Here is a 19,709-nt window from a genome sequence, read left to right as displayed (position 1 = left end):
TATATAATACCGATATGACACACCAAAACTTTACATCCATGGATCTAAACACCCACTAAATATAAAAGAAGATAGGGACTCCTTTTAAAACCTGGCATAGATACGTGACTACGTGAGGGAGTGCAAAGTTGACTCCTCGTGAAAACCAGGGGCATTTTTGCATATTGGCTCTCACTTACAGGTGGACCGATGTTTTTAAAATCTGGAAAATATAATGAAAGTAGCTAAAGCTTTAATTGTTCAACTGAAAAATATGTTCAGCCTATAAATTGATAGAAATTTCATTTTAGCTCCAAATAGGATGAATCAAATTTCAGTATATTAAACAAATTGTGCTTGTTAATATTGTAACTAAAATTATGCACTTTCGGTATGGGAAATCCCTCTAAGTACTGTGTAGTAAATAATTACTATACTCGCAAGGAATTCATCCTAAGTTCTAATTAAGCTCAACCAAATTTTGTTACGGCCACTCTTATCACTGTAGATTAGAATCTGGCACTTAGGCTACATAGGATACCTCTAAAAACTATGTAGCATATAAATATCCTAAATTTTATCTAAAATTTGTAAAATTAAAAGTAAATAGATGCCAGCTCCAAAATGAGCTGAAATAGAACTTGTTAGAATCACAAAATTAGGCACCTTAGGGAATCATACTCTATGCAGTTATCGTTGAAATTCAACAGAACTTGGACATAAACCATATCTAAATTTAAATAGAGCTTAAATAGTGTGACATTCATATAGATCTTGTAAATTTATATCTCGCAAATACAGAGTGATAAAAATAGAAATTCATTGACCTAAATTCATCAAAGGTCAGTACCAACTACTCCAAACCTATCTTGAAGAATTCATCCATTTTAGAGCTGAAATTAAATCAGTCGAATCCACCATTTTTTTTAACAAAAGTTTGTTGTATTGAGTGGATTCTCACGGTCCCGAAACATTACCAAGGGAAGTTTGTTTTCATCAGAAGTTATCATTGTAATAACAACGGAACTAATTTCAGAGTTAAACCGTTAATGAAAGAAACTTAACCGGAGAAGTGGAAACGGTGTGCTATCCTATCAGTTCCATAATTCAAGCGAAACCAGAGTACTTAGTTTTTCACTCAATCCAACAAATATAAAACTGAAGGAAATTGAACATAAATAATTTAAATAGCAAGTAGCAGGATTTCAGCAAATTGAAACGCACTCGCATAAGAAAAGGTTCAATTTTTTATAACAGAAACAGTTTCCAGTTTTCAATAGCAGCAGAATAAGCGAATGCCACAAGCCAAAATAAAGACATAGGAATTAGCAATGTAAATACTCGCATTCCACAACAGCCGAAGGGCAATAATCAGGCTCAGAACAAGTTTAAACCGAACAGAAAATAGAGTTTTAAACGACACAGTGCACACAGCGAGCATCTGATAATAACGGTCAATGCAACGAGTGCCATGGCCGTGCACAAAACTTAACGAATTAGTAACAGCTAGATATCTTAAATGCAGACACGCAAACCACCACTTGAACGAGGATCATTTCTTCTTGGCGGCAGCCTTGGTCACCTTGGCACCGGTTGGGTCCTTCTTCTCGACATTCTTGATGACGCCAACAGCCACCGTTTGCCTCATGTCCCGCACGGCAAAACGACCAAGAGGAGGGTACTCAGAGAAGGTCTCCACCACCATGGGCTTGGTGGGAATCATCTTAACCATACCAGCATCACCGTTCTTGAGGAACTTGGGCTCCTTCTCCAGCTCCTTGCCGGATCGTCTGTCGATCTTGGTCACCAGCTCAGCAAACTTGACGGCAATGTGTGAGGTGTGGCAGTCCAGCACTGGGGCGTAGCCGTTGCCGATCTGCCCAGGGTGGTTCATGATGATCACCTGGGAGGTGAAGCTGGCAGCCTCCTTGGCAGGGTCATCCTTGGAGTTGGAGGCCACGTACCCACGCTTCAGATCCTTCACGGCAACGTTCTTCACGTTGAACCCGACGTTGTCACCAGGAAGAGCCTCCTGGAGAGCCTCGTGGTGCATCTCAACCGACTTGACCTCAGTGGTCAGGCCACTGGGACCAAAGGTCACCACCATACCAGGCTTGAGGACTCCAGTCTCAACACGACCAACAGGCACGGTGCCAATACCACCGATCTTGTACACGTCCTGAAGGGGAAGACGCAGGGGCTTGTCTGATGGCCTCTTGGGCTCGTTGATCTGGTCAAGAGCCTCAAGCAAGGTGGGGCCCTTGTACCAGTCAAGGTTGGTGGACCTCTCAATCATGTTGTCACCCTCAAACCCAGAGATGGGAACGAAGGGAATCTTGTCAGGGTTGTAGCCGACCTTCTTCAGGTAGGATGAGACTTCCTTCACGATTTCATCGTAACGGGCCTTGGAGTACTTGGGAGTGGTGGCATCCATCTGTAACAGAACAAAGGAAAACAAATCAATAACTTTCCTCAGCAGGGGGTCGGTTAGCAACCGAACAAAGATAACCATACAAGATATGATCATATGAAACAATACTTAAAACAGCATATAAGATATACAAGAGCAGGGACCAGATGTAGGAGTATCAAAAGGTACTTAACAGCATATAAGATACACAGTGACCAGATAAGATGTAATGAAACAGGACAGGGGCTGCAACTTCCAGCAGGATAAAAATGACAAAATGAAGTACAACACCACAACCAGATAATTTAAAATATAACCTAAACCAATCAAATAGATGTTTAGTATAAAGTAACAAACAACTAGACGTTCAAATGAAAGCTACTTCATTGATGTAATCAAGAGTATTCAGGACAAGCATCATGAATATGTACAGAAGTGCTGTGCAGATCAATCATAAAAGACAGATATGCTTGCAAGAATCAAACATTGAAGTATTAGATGCATAGTGAATAAAACAGATTATGCTACTTCATTGTATCTAGAATAGCATCACGAATGTGAACAAACAAGTGCTAGACATATACCTTGTTGCAGCAGCAGATCATCTGCTTCACTCCAAGAGTGAAAGCAAGAAGAGCGTGCTCACGGGTCTGGCCATCCTTGGAGATACCAGCCTCAAAACCACCAGTGGTGGAGTCAATGATGAGCACGGCACAGTCAGCCTGGGAGGTACCCGTGATCATGTTCTTGATGAAGTCACGGTGACCAGGGGCATCGATGACCGTGCAGTAGTACTTGGTGGTCTCGAACTTCCACAGGGCGATATCGATGGTGATACCTCTCTCACGCTCGGCCTTGAGCTTGTCGAGCACCCACGCGTACTTGAAGGACCTCTTGTTCATCTCAGCGGCTTCCTTCTCGAACCTCTCGATCACACGCTTGTCGATACCTCCAAGCTTGTAGATCAGATGGCCCGTGGTGGTCGACTTGCCGGAGTCGACGTGGCCAATGACCACAATGTTGATGTGCGTCTTCTCCTTACCCATGGTTGATTAAGGAGGTAGCTGACTGTACCACGTAATAAAACAAAGATTAGAAACAATTTTCTGTATAATTTTTAACTCCAAATAAATATCACAGGCAAGATCTCAGATCAGATCACTTGGACATCCACAGAACGTTAATAGCCATCAAAATCAGCATGAGATTTACACAGACGCGCAGTAATCGACACAACCAAACAGGGTACAGACAATAACACCATCTACTCAGCAGTAGCACAATAACAAATTTACGGATTGGATTTTAGATACAGAATTTCAGTACCCAACTGAACAGGGTACGGACAATAACAACATCTACTCAGCAGTAGTTTAACAACAAATTATGGATTCTAGATACAGATTTTCTACCGATTCTACCAGTAGTTTTCCACTTATGTAGATGATTATGCAGTAACTCAAGTTTATCGTTCGATTCTACCGATAATTTCCAACATACGCACATGATTCGCGGACAAATCAAGTTTATCTTCGCGTCAACGGTCATCAAACTAAGATCACAGCAGTGAGACGAATACACAATAAAAAATGAACGAAAACAACATGCCCAAGCACCAAATCACCCAAACCTCGCGATACCAAACCAGATCTGCAGCTACGAACTATCATGAACAGGCGCAAACAAGGATAAGTGAGAAGATCTGAAGCTGACCTTGAAGGAGAGGACGGGAGATGGCGAGAGGAGGAGGCTGCGGCGGCGGCGGCTGGGATGAGATGGGAGAGAGGAGGGGGTTAGGGCGAGAGGATTGCCTCTTATATAGGCAGCCACGGGTGCTAGGGTTCCTTCCTGGCCGTCCGATCTTTGTCTGGTGGTTATTGTTGCGTGGCAGTATTGACCGTTCGATTTTAATCCTGCGGTCGACCTGTTCAAACGTTTGCGTTACGTTCAAGTCTCTGTAGGTTTCGCAGTGCTCAAGTGATAAGTATATTTAAATTTTTTTTAGAGGAGGATGTTTGGGAGAAGTAGATTTGCAACAAGTAGATGGGCGTTTAGTTGCAAATAGTCACTTTGCACCGGTCTATATAGTTGTTTTGAGACCAAGGTGTCGGGCAAAATGATCTGGATTGTGGAGTATCCAAGGCCCTATTCAGTGAGTTTAAGCAGACAGTTATTACTTACTTTGTTTCAGGTTATAAGACATTTAAACTTTGTTTAAAGTCAAACTATTTTAAGTTTAACTAAGTTTATAGACAAATATAGTAATATTTATAATACTAAATTAGTTTTATCAGATCAATAATTGAATGTATTTTCATAATAAATTTGTCTTGTGTTGAAAATGTTACTACTTTTTTTCTACAAACTTTTAAACTTAAAGCATTTTGACTTTGAACAAAGTCAAAATGTTTTATAACCTGAAATGGAGTGAGTAGTTAGGAATAAGTATGAGGTTAGGGAACCCCCCTAAATCGCTAGATCAAGTGAACGCATGGGATTATAAAGCTTTATGGTTATCCGGATGTGTAACACCCATGATCTAACCCCCTTTCCTTAGTCTCGGTTCTCCTATTATACTTGCTCCATGAAACACCAGATGACCCAAGCCCAAGGGAAGATTTGATTCGTATCACTATTAGATATTATAAATTTTGTTAGCAGCTCCTTTATCTGCTAGTTTTGTCGGCCCATGGGCCGACCCCTTAGCAAGGCCTGCCATGAGCTGAGGGTGTGTTTAGTTACACGCTAAAATTAGAAATTTGATTGAAATTAGAATGATGTGACAAAAAAGTTGGAAGTTTGTCTGTGTATAAAATTTCGATGTGACGTTTTTGGGGTTCAAAGTTTGAAAGTAAACCGGGCCTGAGTATGTTTGAGAGCTTGCCATGCTAAGCCTCCGAAACCGTTAAGCCTTGGGGCAAGCATAGGTGAGGACCCATCAAGAATGGGGCATAAAGTAGCTTGCCACACATGCCGCTCAATCCAATCATGCACATAGTGAATTGGTTTAGTTTTACCACACCTAGCTGATGTGTGGCCTACTCTGTAACGTACTCAAAATTTTAAGAAAAAATTATGCGAAAAAGTTTTTATTTCACCCTTCTTGATTTTCATTTAAATTGGAGCCATCTTGTTTTCTTTTTATCTTCTTTTATTATCTTTGACCTAAATCTTTAATGTTTTATTTCAATATTTAAAGCCTCTCATCTAAATTTCTTTCATTTTTTTATAAAACCCTTAGTTTATTTTTAATCCTATTGTCCTAGTCCTCCAATCATTGCCATAAAGTTAAATTCCTTTGAATCCCTATTCCAAAAATAATATAAACACCCCTAGAGCCCATGAAACCTTATTTAAATTCATCCTCCAAACTCATATAGTCCCTAAACAATTTATCCCAAATCCCATTTCTTTTAGATCATATTCAAACCATCCCTTTAAAAATTACAAAGTCCCTATTAATATGGGCAGAAATCCCTTATATTTGGCCCATGCATTCTTTTTTCCTTCCCTCCACCAATCAAACTCCCTTCCACACCTCACTAGTTGCGTGTTACCTGCAAGCCATTGCCGCCGCACAAACAAATGTCGTTGGCCAATTGAAGGCCGATGTCCGGTGTTGCCATCGGTTCATCATCACTAGACCCGTCGCGGCATAGTCGTCCTCTTCCTCTATCCATTCCCAGTAACCGACCACCTCGGCCTATAAAGATGACGAGCTCTCCCTCTCGTGTTGCTGACGCCGAGGTAGCACACAACTAGAGTCATGCCCTCGTCCATAGTTCCTCTCCCATGCCTGTATAGCCCGGTACAAAGGAGGAAGAAGGTTTGTAAGCAACCTTTCGCTCGTTTTTTTTTTAAAAAAAAAGAAAGTTATTTTAAATCATACTCCAATTTATATTTTAAGTCACAATTATTAACAATTAATTAGTCACACGCTAATGATTAAATCTCGTTTTTTATTGAACTCAATTTCCTATATAGGCATCCGGGAGAAATCACACGACCCATGAGAATAATTTCAGCGGTAAACAGTCAGATGTGTCACCTCATCCTGTAGTCCTTCGGTAGCTTGGCAGGTAAACAAAATCTCAAAAATTTAAATCCCAATCAATTCATAATTCAACCCAAACAATTATGGGACAGAGAACTAAACAAAACAATATGCTAAACAGACAGCCACTCGGTTTTCAGTTTTCAATACCTTTCAAAAAGTTCACTTTTCATTAACAGGAAGACGATCCAGTATCCAATAGCAGTAGAAACAGCGAATAGCACAAGCGAAAATAAAGACAAAGGAATTAGCAATGTATACTCGCATTCCACAACAGTCGAAGGGCAATAATAAGTCTTAACATCCAAGTTTAAACCGAACAGGAAATAGAGTTTTAAACGACTGACATAGTGCACAAAGCGAGCAGATATTAACGGTCAATGCAACAACTGAAATGACCGTCGACAAAACTTAACGAGTACTAAAAGAGCTAGATATCTCAAATGCAGATATGGAAAGCACCACTTGAACGAGGCTCATTTCTTCTTGGCGGCAGCCTTGGTCACCTTGGCACCGGTTGGGTCCTTCTTCTCCACGTTCTTGATGACGCCAACAGCCACCGTTTGCCTCATGTCCCGCACGGCAAAACGACCAAGAGGAGGGTACTCAGAGAAGGTCTCCACAACCATGGGCTTGGTGGGAATCATCTTAACCATACCAGCATCACCGTTCTTGAGGAACTTGGGCTCCTTCTCCAGCTCCTTGCCGGATCGTCTGTCGATCTTGGTCACCAGCTCAGCAAACTTGACGGCAATGTGTGAGGTGTGGCAGTCCAGCACTGGGGCGTAGCCGTTGCCGATCTGCCCAGGGTGGTTCATGATGATCACCTGGGAGGTGAAGCTGGCAGCCTCCTTGGCAGGGTCATCCTTGGAGTTGGAGGCCACGTACCCACGCTTCAGATCCTTCACGGCAACGTTCTTCACGTTGAACCCAACGTTGTCACCAGGAAGAGCCTCCTGGAGAGCCTCGTGGTGCATCTCAACCGACTTGACCTCAGTGGTCAGACCACTGGGACCAAAGGTCACCACCATACCAGGCTTGAGGACACCAGTCTCAACACGACCCACAGGCACGGTACCAATACCGCCGATCTTGTACACGTCCTGAAGGGGAAGACGCAGGGGCTTGTCTGATGGCCTCTTGGGCTCGTTGATCTGGTCAAGAGCCTCAAGCAAGGTGGGGCCCTTGTACCAGTCAAGGTTGGTGGACCTCTCAATCATGTTGTCACCCTCAAACCCAGAGATGGGAACGAAGGGAATCTTGTCAGGGTTGTAGCCGACCTTCTTCAGGTAGGATGAGACTTCCTTCACGATTTCATCGTAACGGGCCTTGGAGTACTTGGGAGTGGTGGCATCCATCTGTAACAGAAAATAGGCAAACAAATCAGGGGCAGGCACCAACATACAAATACATTACTAACTCAAATGGTAAGAAACATATTATAAACACCATATAAGATACAAAAAATGAAATAATAGCAACCAATATGTAATGAAATACAGGTGGACAGCAACATCAATACAAGTCTAGTATAAAGTAACATACAGCACGATATCTAAATGAACTTAACCAAATCTAACAGAAGATATGTATAGTTTCTTGCAGCAGTAAATTACTAAAGCTAGTAGTAGCAGGAAAGCAACCAACAACAATTGCAATCTTAGATGCATCATAAAGACAGACAATCATAACAAAAGCAACAATCAACAATAGCAGCCTCAGGAAAGCAACCAACAACAATTGCAATCTTAGATGCATCATAAAGACAGACAATCATAACAAAAGCAACAATCAACAATAGCAGCCTTAGATGCGTGGTAAATTGCAGTCTTAGATGCATAGAAGGTAGACAGACAGAAAAACTAGCACAGAGGGATAAATCAATAAAAGAAAATGCTACTTCATTGATGTAATCAACAGTATTCAGGACTAGCATCATGAATATTCACAGAAGTTGCTCATCAATCATAACAGAAAACAAACAGAATATCTGGAATAGCATCACGAATATGTTCATTTCCAATTTCCAACTGAATATAGCAGTAAATCATTTATGTAACCCAAAAGTTTCTGCAATAGCATCACGAATATGTATAAACAAGTGCTAGGCTCATCAATCATAACAAAAGACCAAACACTAGAGATATATACCTTGTTGCAGCAGCAGATCATCTGCTTCACTCCAAGAGTGAAAGCAAGAAGAGCGTGCTCACGGGTTTGGCCATCCTTGGAGATACCAGCCTCAAAACCACCAGTGGTGGAGTCAATGATGAGCACGGCACAGTCAGCCTGGGAGGTACCCGTGATCATGTTCTTGATGAAGTCACGGTGACCAGGGGCATCGATGACCGTGCAGTAGTACTTGGTGGTCTCGAACTTCCACAGGGCGATATCGATGGTGATACCTCTCTCACGCTCGGCCTTGAGCTTGTCGAGCACCCACGCGTACTTGAAGGACCTCTTGTTCATCTCAGCGGCTTCCTTCTCGAACCTCTCGATCACACGCTTGTCGATACCTCCAAGCTTGTAGATCAGATGGCCCGTGGTGGTCGACTTGCCGGAGTCGACGTGGCCAATGACCACAATGTTGATGTGCGTCTTCTCCTTACCCATGGTTGAATAAGGAGGAAGCTAACTGCAAAACAGAACGAAACAAAGATTAGAAACAACAGGCGTGCATAATTTCTAACTCCAAATAATATTACAGGCAAGCTCACAGATCAGATGAACTTCGACATCAATTATAAGTGCTAACGCGCAGTAATCGACCAAACCGAACCAGGCATAGACGATAACACCATCTATTCGAACATAAAAACAGAGATATTCGAACGGATTCTAGATAGAAATACTTCTACTGATTCTATCGATGATTTTCAACTTATGTAGATGATTCTGCAGCAAATCAAGTTAATAGTCCGATTCTACCGATAATTTTCAACGTACATAAATGATTCACCGACAAGTCAATAAATCATCGCGTCAACGAACAGCAAACTAAGATCATAGCAGTGAGACGAATACACAGAAAAAGTTACTAATAATGGACAAAAACAACATGCCCAGGCATCAAATCACCCAAACCTCGCTCCATCGAATCAGATCTACGGCTACGAACTACCATGAACCGGCGCAAACAAGGAGAAGAGAGAAGATCTGAAGCTGACCTCTAAGGAGAGGATGGGAGCAGCCGAGAGGAGGCTGCGGCGGCGGCGGCTGGGGGTGAGATGGGAGAGGGGAGGGGTTAGGGCGAGAGGATTGTCTCTTATATAGGCACTCACGGGTGCTAGGGTTCCTTCCTAGCCGTCCGATCTTTGTCTGATGGTTGTTGTTGCGTTGCAGTATTGATCGTTCGATGTTAATCCTGCGGTCAGCCTGTTCAAACGTTTGCGTTACGTTTAAGTCTCTGGAGGTTTCGCAGGGCGCAAGTAAGTACACATAATTCAAGTTTGTTTTTGGATTAGAGAAAAAGGTTTACAAGGTTTATCTCCTCGCTGGTGAAAAATCAATGTTTTCGCCTCTCTACCGGTAGACTCTTATTGATTTCTTTTTTTTAAAAAAAATCCAAATACACTACAAACGCAAACTCTCAAATAACATGTGCACTCATCTGTATAAGCACATAAACTCTCAAATATACGTGCACTCAACTATATAAACACATATGAATAAGCTCTCATAGTGCGGATTGTATAGCAGATACTTTATTTACAATTTCATTTTATACATGTCCCAGATTCCCAGCACAGCTGTCTTTCTCTTTAAGTGGCGAAATTCTATCACTCGGTAATCTCCTGCGTACTCCCGAGTCCTGAAACAAATTTGCAAACACGACAACCTGAAACTCGTACCAGGAACTGGAAATTCATGGATCAGCAGAACAAGAATAAAAATCCGAACCATCATACTTTTGCTAGCGGCAAAACCATCTTTACAGAATGCACAGACATGAGAAGGGAGAGCCAACAAAAACTTGGTAGTACTGTAATTGCAACTATAGGCGTCAGCTCATGACTCTGGCAGTTTGGCTAGCTACAGGATTCTATGCGACTATGAAAAGTATCCGGTGATCTCTGCCCATATGAGTTCTCCTGGGAGTGACTAACACGTCATATATATACACAAAATTCAGGGTAACATAGTTTTGTTAGCCAAGTAGCTTAAAATAGTGCACGCAGGATGATCAGTTGAGGTCTTCAGGCTCGCAGACAATCTGGGTGACCATACAGTGTCGAAGGGTTATCAGCAAAACATCAAGAAGCCTGCAACAAATATCAAATAAGTCATCTCCAAATTCCATTATTTCAGATGCTAAAAATCAAATAAGTCAGGCTAATGCGGCTAACAGTTAATGCTCCTCCATAGAAGAGTTAACATTTTATGCCTATTGCAGGAAACTAAATTCACTTAAACATGTATCTACAGTGCTGTTCATCTACTTACTGTTTAGCTTAAAGCTTAACCAGGAGTTGTCTGCCAAAAAAATAATTTTCACATCGGCAAGAATTTCATTTCCTTGTGACAGAACAGCCAAAAAAGGATACACTTGCAGATTTTCCTTAGTGTAACCCAAGTAATATGTTGCAATTTAAGTGAGTCAAACATCATGAGTAGTCCCTCTCCAAAAGGCTAAAAGAAAACTTGTCACGTACCTCAATTGTCGTAGATCCTTATCATGTATCGGATGTCTTGCCGACACATAGGGCACAATGGGTCGAACTGACGTTCCACAATCAGTGCACATTTGCAGCAGCAGACAAGGTGACCACAAGGAATAAAAGCTGCCTTCCTTCTTTTCCTTAAGCATATAACACATAGTTGCCCGTCTCCCATTTCACCAGCCTCTTCATCGCTAGACTGATCGTCTGTAACTTCATCAGTAGTTTGTCGAAATACCTCTTGGGCTTGCCTTGCCTCCCTCCGCTCTTTGATCTTCTTCCAGCTCCTGCATCAGTACAACATCAAGTCATCTGGAACTCACAAGATGTACGAAATAACTAACAAAGAGAGTAAGATTGAAGTATCAAGCTGTAGATTATCCTCAGAACTAAACACTAATTGAATACTAACCAATAAAATCATTAACAATTGCAAAAATGTCACAGTTTGATACCTGTAAGTCGCAAAGCCCAGCAAGCAAACTGACATTGTTCCAAGAACAACACTAGCCCAAAAGAGTGTTTTAGCACGAGAAGACAACTCGGCTTCCATCTCATCCTTGGTAAGGTCAGACCTGAAGGTAAAGAGTTAAAAAAAGCAATAAAACTCAACCGAAAGAATATCTTCATATGCATGTCCTACTTCGGTTAACCACAAGAGATATCTTAGCCATATAAATTATAAACTACCAATGTTCTGGGAATCCTGGAGTATCAGTAAAAGAAAGATAAGATATGAAAACATATGCCAAACAAAAGAACCCTTACAAGAAAAAAGGTATTTCTGGGCATGAGCTGATCTCAACACTTGCTTTATGAGGTCGAATATAGCCTATTGCTGTAATCTCCTTTCCAACAGGAAGTATCTTTTCCTCATCCAACAACGCAATCTATGGAAGGAACAATTGCATAGCTCAAGATATATATCCCTGTGCTGATATTCCATACAAAAAAAAGGTCCAATATACAGCCAGGAACTTACTGGGTAACCATTGCCAATAATAGTCTGAAACAATGTGTAAGGAGTTGAGTCGACTGGGGTAAGTTTATGATACACAGTTGTAAGAGGTAATGGTTGCATTGCCCTGTCTAACTTCACATGGACCATTCCAGTCATGTTTTCAGGATCTACAAGAACAAATGGAACCTTGCAAAAGGAAAGGTATGGTTAACATTTGAGGCCAAGATTATTCAAACAATAACCAGCTTACAAAGTACAGATGGTATACCCATCTAAATGATGTTATAATCTGCTCCTTAATTGATTTGAAAAAGAGAGCATGCAGATCAAAGGTCCACCCAAAGATGCCTCTCCATTCATTGAACAAGCACTGCATAAGTACATCATCACATAGCACTAGTTAGAGAAATCCATACAGGGAAAGAATAACAGGTAAACAGCTGTAAAAGCAGAAAGGAAAAAATAAAGGCAAAGTTTAGGCGTATAGCGATAAAGTAAATGCCATTGTATATTTGTACTCATATATACTACTTTGGTAACAAAAGAAGGGAAATGGCAAATTAATTGCAAGTCAATGTATATTTTAATCCATGAGGATCCTTAACTTGGCAGGCCAGGACTGCAGCTGCGGCTGCTGCTGTGTTTGTGCTTACCGGAATGTTCCGGTTGGCTGCAGTGCAGCCGCAGCCCCGGCAGCTGAACATACTCATAATGTGTTCAGAAGTAGCTTAGCAGTTTGCGCCACATTACCACGGCATATAAACCTTTGCTTTTTCTGAAGTTTACAACAAAATCAATAACTGGAACTTTGCTTCAGGATACTGTTTCCACAGAAATCCAGAAGCAATCCAGAACATTAACCCAAGTCTTCTATGCCACTGTAGCAACAAAAAACAAAATCATAAACTTTTCTTCAATTTATTCCTAGTCCTTTTTCATTCTAAAACCATCTACTATGATTACAACATCACACTAGAATTTGAATCAACTGATAACATCAAAAGTCAAAACTGCTGCATTTTACCATTACTTCCGGGCTTTAACAACAACACTCTCCTAAGACCCAAATCCATGGAAGCATAACAGGGTTACAGGAGATTGATTTTGCAGCTAGTAGGCATCTTGCAACCAGATAACTCATATACGGTACTAACCATCTGATTCCCAATGCAACAGAAGCCAAATGCTATTTTGCATATTAATAATCAATATTGCCAAACTTTCCGAATTAGTTGTCAAACCTCAGAATTGAGCACAAGAATAGCCTGACAAGGAAACCACAAGCATCTACCCTTTCCCCAAACTATCTAATTATTATGCACAAGGGAATACCAACCACGTACCTTCCTACTCAACTACTCCTAGAAGCTACACACAGAGAGTAATGAAAACAAACAGACATTATAGCCTTATGCACTGAAATTCTCAAAGATTTCTACAATTTAAGGCCTCTATCTAGATTTGCAATACAGCACATGAAACCAAACAAAAGCTCCACGACTACTTCGTACTCCAATGCCTAAACATGCTTATCTCTACAGTTTAATCGGAATCTTCAGCGTTCCCATATAATCTCATCATCACGAGAACAGTCATTAAGCACGCACAGAACCCTTGAGAATTTATGATTGGATTTGGAAACCACACCCTTGCTAAGCATCCGTACCACCTAAGCGTAAACCCTAGCTCTAAGCGCCGGGCGCAAGATACTTCTCAGCGAGCGACTCACCAGCTGGGTATGCTTTGCGACGACGCAGTGCTCGCCGGAGCATGGGGGGACGAGGTACTTGCCTCGGGGGGCGGCGCGGACGTGGCCCCGCACCGCCGCGAGGATCGGCTGGTCGCCGTCGCCGCCGCCGCCGCCGTACTCCGCGAGGAGCGAGCGGAGGTCGGGTATGGCGGCCGCCGGCGCGGAGGCGATGCGCCGCAGCTGCCCGGACGCGGCGAGGTACTTGACCCACGAGGCGACGGCGAGCGCCGCCGTGCCGAGGCCGAGCACCGCCCCGTCCAGCGCGGCGGCGAGGCGGGCCAGCGCCACGGCCGTCTCCCTGTCGCGCGCCGACATGGCTCACCGGGGCGAGGCGATCGATGCGGTGGGGGCGCGACGCGCCGCCGACTTCGCTGCTTTCGTCGCTGTGTCCTCTCCTGTGTGCGGTGGCGATTTTGCCGATTTGGGGCCGAGCCGTGGACAGCCTGGGTATTTCACGGTTACAGCTGGTCCCGCCCTCGTGGACCTATACGAACCTTCGAGATTGGTTGCGCTACTCCTCCTCCCAGCCGTGAGCCGTCCGATCATGGTAGATAGAATACGAAGTGGTTTATAAGTTTTTTTTTTAAAAAAAAGTTATATAGTACAACAGTAGACATTCCCAACACACGCACACTCACTTATATGAACGCACGCACGTAAACCCTATCCTACATGAACGCACGCAAACACTATCCTATGAGTATCTTCGAAGACTTAAGTTTTATTGTGCTATATTAGATATATTCATATGAAAAATAACCTTATTTGATCATCTCTGATTAGACCCAAAGGTCACTCTACAAGTGTCATGCTTGGAGGAGGATCCAAGCACGGACCTTGCGATTGTTTTCCAATTTCTCGGAGACCCTGTATCATAGGGCTGTGTTTCAATTTTCACCCGTTGTTATTGGTTGCAGATGGTTATTTTGTATCCCATAGTTTCTTTACCAAATCTTAAAATTTAAAACTTAATTTCGAAGCTGGTTTTGTTTTTTTTTTTCATCGTGGTTTACTCATAAATTGTTAAGGATTAAATTGTAATTTATCGCTGATACGGCATATATAATAAAAATATGCCAAACAATGGTGCTTTTAGTACTGAAGCTGAAACTGCTGAGTGGTTAACTGGTGATGAACTTACATTGTTTGGAACGAGTTCGTGAATAGTTATAGTCAATTATATGAAAGGTATTTGTACATTTTTTGTGTGTGGCAGTGTGAGTATGGTTTTGTGTTTGGCAGTGTGAGTATGGTACTCGTATGTGGTAAACTTCACACGACAATGCAACACAAGCTTTGGTGTTTTGCATTGGTTATCTCCTTACAGAACGACAGAACGGACCAACAACTTTTAGCAGTCTTCACAAACTGTACAATAAAACTGTAAAACTTTTAGCATTCAGATGCCACAGCATTCCAGGGCATCAGAACAAGATAGGTTAACCCATCGTCAATTCCAAAGTTACAAACATTTCACACTATCCTGATGTACAAGATTGTAAATGTATTCGTGACACCGTCCTGCTTTCCAAATCACAAGGACCAGTGGCATTTCATCTGCACAGGGAGATGGGATCAAAACTCCATCGTATTAAAAATCCAAGTCCTAGGAACTGAAGGAGAGTAAGCATAGATCTGACGACTGACGAGCACCATCGAAGTCAACCATCTACAAACGCATAGAAGAAGTGTAATTTATATTTAGGCCTATATAACCAAATGATTTTTTTTAGAACTATAGCAAAACAAGATAGTATATATACCCTGAATCCTATCTGATCATAGAGCCTCCGAGCTGGTAGATTATCCTTATGCACATGAATATAAACTTCTTCAGCACCTAAAGCAGGGTTGAAGATAACAGTAGATGGATCAGTATTATCTGGTATATGTACTAGTACACAATAACATTGTTTCATTTTTTAATTAAAAACAACTTCTTGCTTTACCATTGAGTCTTGCAGCATCTATGGCCAGTAACAACATATTGCTGGCGATCCCTTGACGCCGTGCATATTTAGCAACACAAACATTTGTCAGATACCCAAACTTTGGCTGATCTGGCTGGTATATTCTACAATGAAATGATGTCTTTCCAGGCTCCTGGGAAGAACTTTGAGATGTAATTTTCCACCATAAAAAAAATGTAGAAGTTATATAAAAAACATGGGTGCTATACTGCTATTTTTCCATACCGCAGGAAATGTCTCCCCATGCAGAGGATGCCTTATACAAACATCCAGGGTGCCAACGACGCTATTCAAAACAGTTCGCTTGAGATCATCATTTTTTACCTGCAATATTACACCAGAGACAGACATTTTTCAATTGTGAAATATAAGCAAAATGTCGGTAAAGCAACTGCAAGTCAGTTCAACTCTATAAACCAGAATATTTAGCAAGTATTGTAGTATTAGACAAAAAAACTGTCAACTTTTCACTTGTTGGTTGTGGTAGCCTTTTTACTTTTTTGACCGGGAAACAGTGGAGGAAGCCCCCACAGTGATTTGTGGTAGTCATTTTGCCATGTGTTCATCCCTTGCAAGTATTTCCTATGAACTAACATGCTGGATCCAAGATTTAATACCAAATTTGAGAGACCAAATACGTGGAGCTTTTGTCTCATACCGCAACAAAACAGATATATTTCTCTCCTTGCAGCTTGCTACATCGCCTCTTTAATGCATGAAATTCCTGCAGAAAGATAGCCAACAATGATACACACAAACCGCAACATGAAGTATTGAATGACATTAGGCGGCAAATTAATGGAACGTTTTGACACATTGTCAATTTAAGCAGAGCTATTTGAGCAGGAGACATCCCAATTGCCTTCAAACAGACATAAACTAGTAACCAATTGATTACCCGTGTACCTGCGATGCAAACTTCCTTTTGAAGCTTTCAACATAGCTGCAGTAAAAATGATGGTAAATAAATGTCAACCATGAGGATAGCACTGATCATATGTTAAAAGCAGTACAAACAACAGAGGAGGCTGCATAAAATTTGCTTGCAAATCAAACACTAACCGATCGCTTGACTGATCTTCATATCGATTCTCTGCTCTCAACCATGCAGCAATCTATCAAGATGATGGTACAAGGAAAGTTACACATTTATGTTAAAGTGAATATTACAATTTCATAATACAAACTAAAAGGTGAGCTTAAAAGACTAGGAACATAAGTGTTAGCTAGTGGTCTCATCTTAGGAGCAATATTAGCATGCAAAACGAAAGGCGTGTTGACGACAACGGTATTAGCATATAACAGTAAACATCAGAATACTCCAAAATACATGTACAGGCTATGTCAGCGAAAATTGTAGTAGTGTATTTCCCAGAGTTAACAATCTAATGTTTTCTACAGGTGACAAGAAATATACCCAGTATTCCTCATCAATTATAGCCTCCCGAGCAACATAGCAGCCAAAAAATCTTTTGTATTTGCAATCACTTTCCTCGACTGAGGGTCGAAGACGATTGAAACGAAGATCAGATGGCGCAGCTGGATGGAAAGGTGTGGTGACTTCTGACATTGGATTAGATAAGCTTGATGAAAGCCCAGGGTGAGAGGCTCTTCTAGCAACACTGAAGCTGTCGGTGACCATTTCATCTTTGCCGCCATTCGTCGAAGCCACAGGTTCATCTTTCCTGGGAAAAAATGCTGATTTTGTATGAAAATAATGAGGAAGACGGCAAGATGCATCGACAGTGCATAAATGCTGTGTAAGAGTTACTCCGCACTTTTCTGATTGCCCAATGCTATCTCAATTCTTGCCTATCAAACCAAATGCTCCAAATTGTGCATCAATGAAGGTGTCTACTTGGACCAAACTTTCCAAATTTCCACACAGCAAGTCATAACCATCACAAAATACAAAGTACTAGCTCCAAATTGTGCATCTATGAAGGTGTCTACTTGGACCAAACTTTCCAAATTTCCACACAGCAACTCATAACTATCACAAAATACAAAGTACTAGGAGTCATCACTGCTCGCTGCTACGTCTTACAAAGAGAGGAGTTTATTGCAGTTCATGTCTAAATTTGTAGCACAAAAAAAATATTTGTGTGGTGTAAAACTGTAATACAATCAGTAACCATATAAATACCCCCACCAATCCGACATAGCAAGAGCGTGATCCTACATTGAACTAATTGATCAGCCTTTCTTGCCATCAATATAACTTGCAAAAGGAAATCCAGCAAGTCACTAATCAATAACACCCCTAAACCTCCTTAATTTCTTTTTTCACCACTCAAGTAATTTCCTCATTTCCCCAGTTTCCCCTACTTCACAATCAGCAAGAAATGAACGCAATTCTTTGTAAAGAACTAGGACCCGGGACCGGGGGGCATAGCACCAGACGAACCCGACGCAAAACAAGGCAAAAAAATCGAACCAGAGCGCTCACATAGGCGAGGCCGCGAGACGCCGGTGGAGGACTCCCCGCCGACGGAGCCCTCGCCCCCCGCTGGCCAGCGACGGCGGCGGCGCCACGACGGAGCCGGTCGCCATACACCCCCCCCCCACCCACCCCGCGAGGAGAGACGGCAGCAATCGGAGGCGGAGCAGTGGTGGCGGCGGCGGCGGCAGCTGGCCAGTGATGAGCTCCTCCGCGTCGGCGTCCGGTGAGGTCTACCTATGCCTTGCCTTCCCCTCCCTTCTCTTTTCTTCTCTCTTTTTTCCGCTATCCGTTTCGCTTGTTTCTGTGGGCCTGGAGAGTGGGTCCGGGTGGGTGGGGTGGGACCCACTTTTACAGCCGCGTCCAGTCGCGCGGTGGTGAGGTGGTCCGGTCGGCTCCCTTCCATGGTTCCATGGCCCATGGCTGTCTGAACTCTGGACCATTTGACGACGCGATTGGCCATATGAGGGACGGGCGTACGTGACAGAAGAAGCGTCGCGTTCGTGTTCATGGTGCTTTGCTATCCTGATGGCTGTACACATGGGTTTCAGGAAAGCTCCAGGGTGGTGATAGGAGTAGTATAACAGCCTCGTTAGTTGATCATATTCTCTAATAAACCAAAACAGTTTATTAATTTAAAAGTCAACACTAAAAAATTATGTTGAAAATATCTTATCAAGTTCGAAAATTCAAATTTTCTCTTTTGCTTTGACTTATGTGACCAATCGATGGGTCTCTATGTGTTGCTGTTTATGGATGGATATCAATCCATGATTGGTTGATGGGCATTCGCGAATCTGTTTATTTTTTGGATGCATAGGCTATTGAATTGTCACTACTACATCTAAACAGGACATGATGGCACATTGGTTTGAGGTTAAGCCAAAAACTCAAAACAGTGGGTATACCTGTTTAAGAGAATATAAGCAAGATTCGCATGGGCTAGATAATGGCGGGGACTAATAGTATCGTGAAGGTTAGTTTAGTGTGTGTATTTTTTATTCATAATTTACTTGTTTCCCGGAGAACTTTTACTTTATTCGGAAATAAATTGTTCAGATACAAGGAGTATTTATGAGTTGTGGACACTTGTTTGGGGAAATCCACCAGCCTAACATTCCTTCAAGTCACTTTGTTTTCATATCATGGACCTTCCAATGGCATCATCTACGAAATGCTATAGCTTAGCCTTTCTCTTTGGAAGACTGAAACTCTAGCTTGAAGGACCTTGTTTGAATACATTCATCTCGCGTTTTCTCATCTGCTTTGGCCTACCGTTTCAGACCAAACCGCTTCAACCTGATGCCAACCTTGATGCTCACACTTCTGCTTACTTGCCTAACAGCTAATAATAAACAGATAAAAAGATGCTCTGTCTCACAATATATTAGTACAATACACAGGCAAATAAAGTGCAGGATTCATGCTATTTTTCTCGTTCTAAGAACAGGTGTAAGCAGAGTAATCGTGCCGTACCGATTCTAAAA

At 42.1% G+C, this 19,709-nt stretch overlaps 3 protein-coding genes across 3 annotated transcripts; all 3 read right to left on the bottom strand.

The window, feature by feature from the left end:
* Positions 1-1,304: 1,304 nt before the first annotated feature.
* On the bottom strand, positions 1,305-9,732 carry LOC127768899 (eukaryotic peptide chain release factor GTP-binding subunit-like). Its single transcript, XM_052294566.1, has 5 exons — positions 9,611-9,732; positions 8,595-9,078; positions 6,923-7,801; positions 2,974-3,438; positions 1,305-2,413 (listed from the first exon to the last, which is right to left on the bottom strand). The coding sequence occupies exons 2-5, from the start codon at positions 9,054-9,056 to the stop codon at positions 1,532-1,534; spliced, it is 2,688 nt and encodes an 895-aa protein (XP_052150526.1). The 5' UTR covers positions 9,057-9,078; positions 9,611-9,732; the 3' UTR covers positions 1,305-1,531.
* Positions 9,733-10,131: 399 nt separating this feature from the next.
* On the bottom strand, positions 10,132-14,236 carry LOC127765227 (E3 ubiquitin-protein ligase SPL2). The gene is made up of 7 exons (XM_052290086.1): positions 13,792-14,236; positions 12,331-12,432; positions 12,084-12,248; positions 11,870-11,991; positions 11,557-11,676; positions 11,096-11,388; positions 10,132-10,705 (listed from the first exon to the last, which is right to left on the bottom strand). Exons 1-6 carry the CDS (start codon positions 14,125-14,127, stop codon positions 11,097-11,099), a joined length of 1,137 nt encoding a protein of 378 aa, XP_052146046.1. The 5' UTR covers positions 14,128-14,236; the 3' UTR covers positions 10,132-10,705; position 11,096.
* Positions 14,237-15,145: 909 nt separating this feature from the next.
* Positions 15,146-18,518, bottom strand: LOC127765479 (uncharacterized). Its single transcript, XM_052290391.1, has 9 exons — positions 18,232-18,518; positions 17,200-17,467; positions 16,845-16,897; positions 16,689-16,725; positions 16,441-16,506; positions 16,008-16,106; positions 15,762-15,915; positions 15,576-15,652; positions 15,146-15,481 (listed from the first exon to the last, which is right to left on the bottom strand). Exons 1-9 carry the CDS (start codon positions 18,333-18,335, stop codon positions 15,419-15,421), a joined length of 921 nt encoding a protein of 306 aa, XP_052146351.1. The 5' UTR covers positions 18,336-18,518; the 3' UTR covers positions 15,146-15,418.
* Positions 18,519-19,709: the final 1,191 nt, after the last annotated feature.

This window comes from Oryza glaberrima, chromosome 3, assembly GCF_000147395.1.
Source record: "Oryza glaberrima chromosome 3, OglaRS2, whole genome shotgun sequence".
Classification (NCBI taxonomy): domain Eukaryota; kingdom Viridiplantae; phylum Streptophyta; class Magnoliopsida; order Poales; family Poaceae; genus Oryza; species Oryza glaberrima.
Note: the sequence above shows the minus strand (reverse complement) of the source record. Positions and strands in the feature narration are given on the sequence as shown.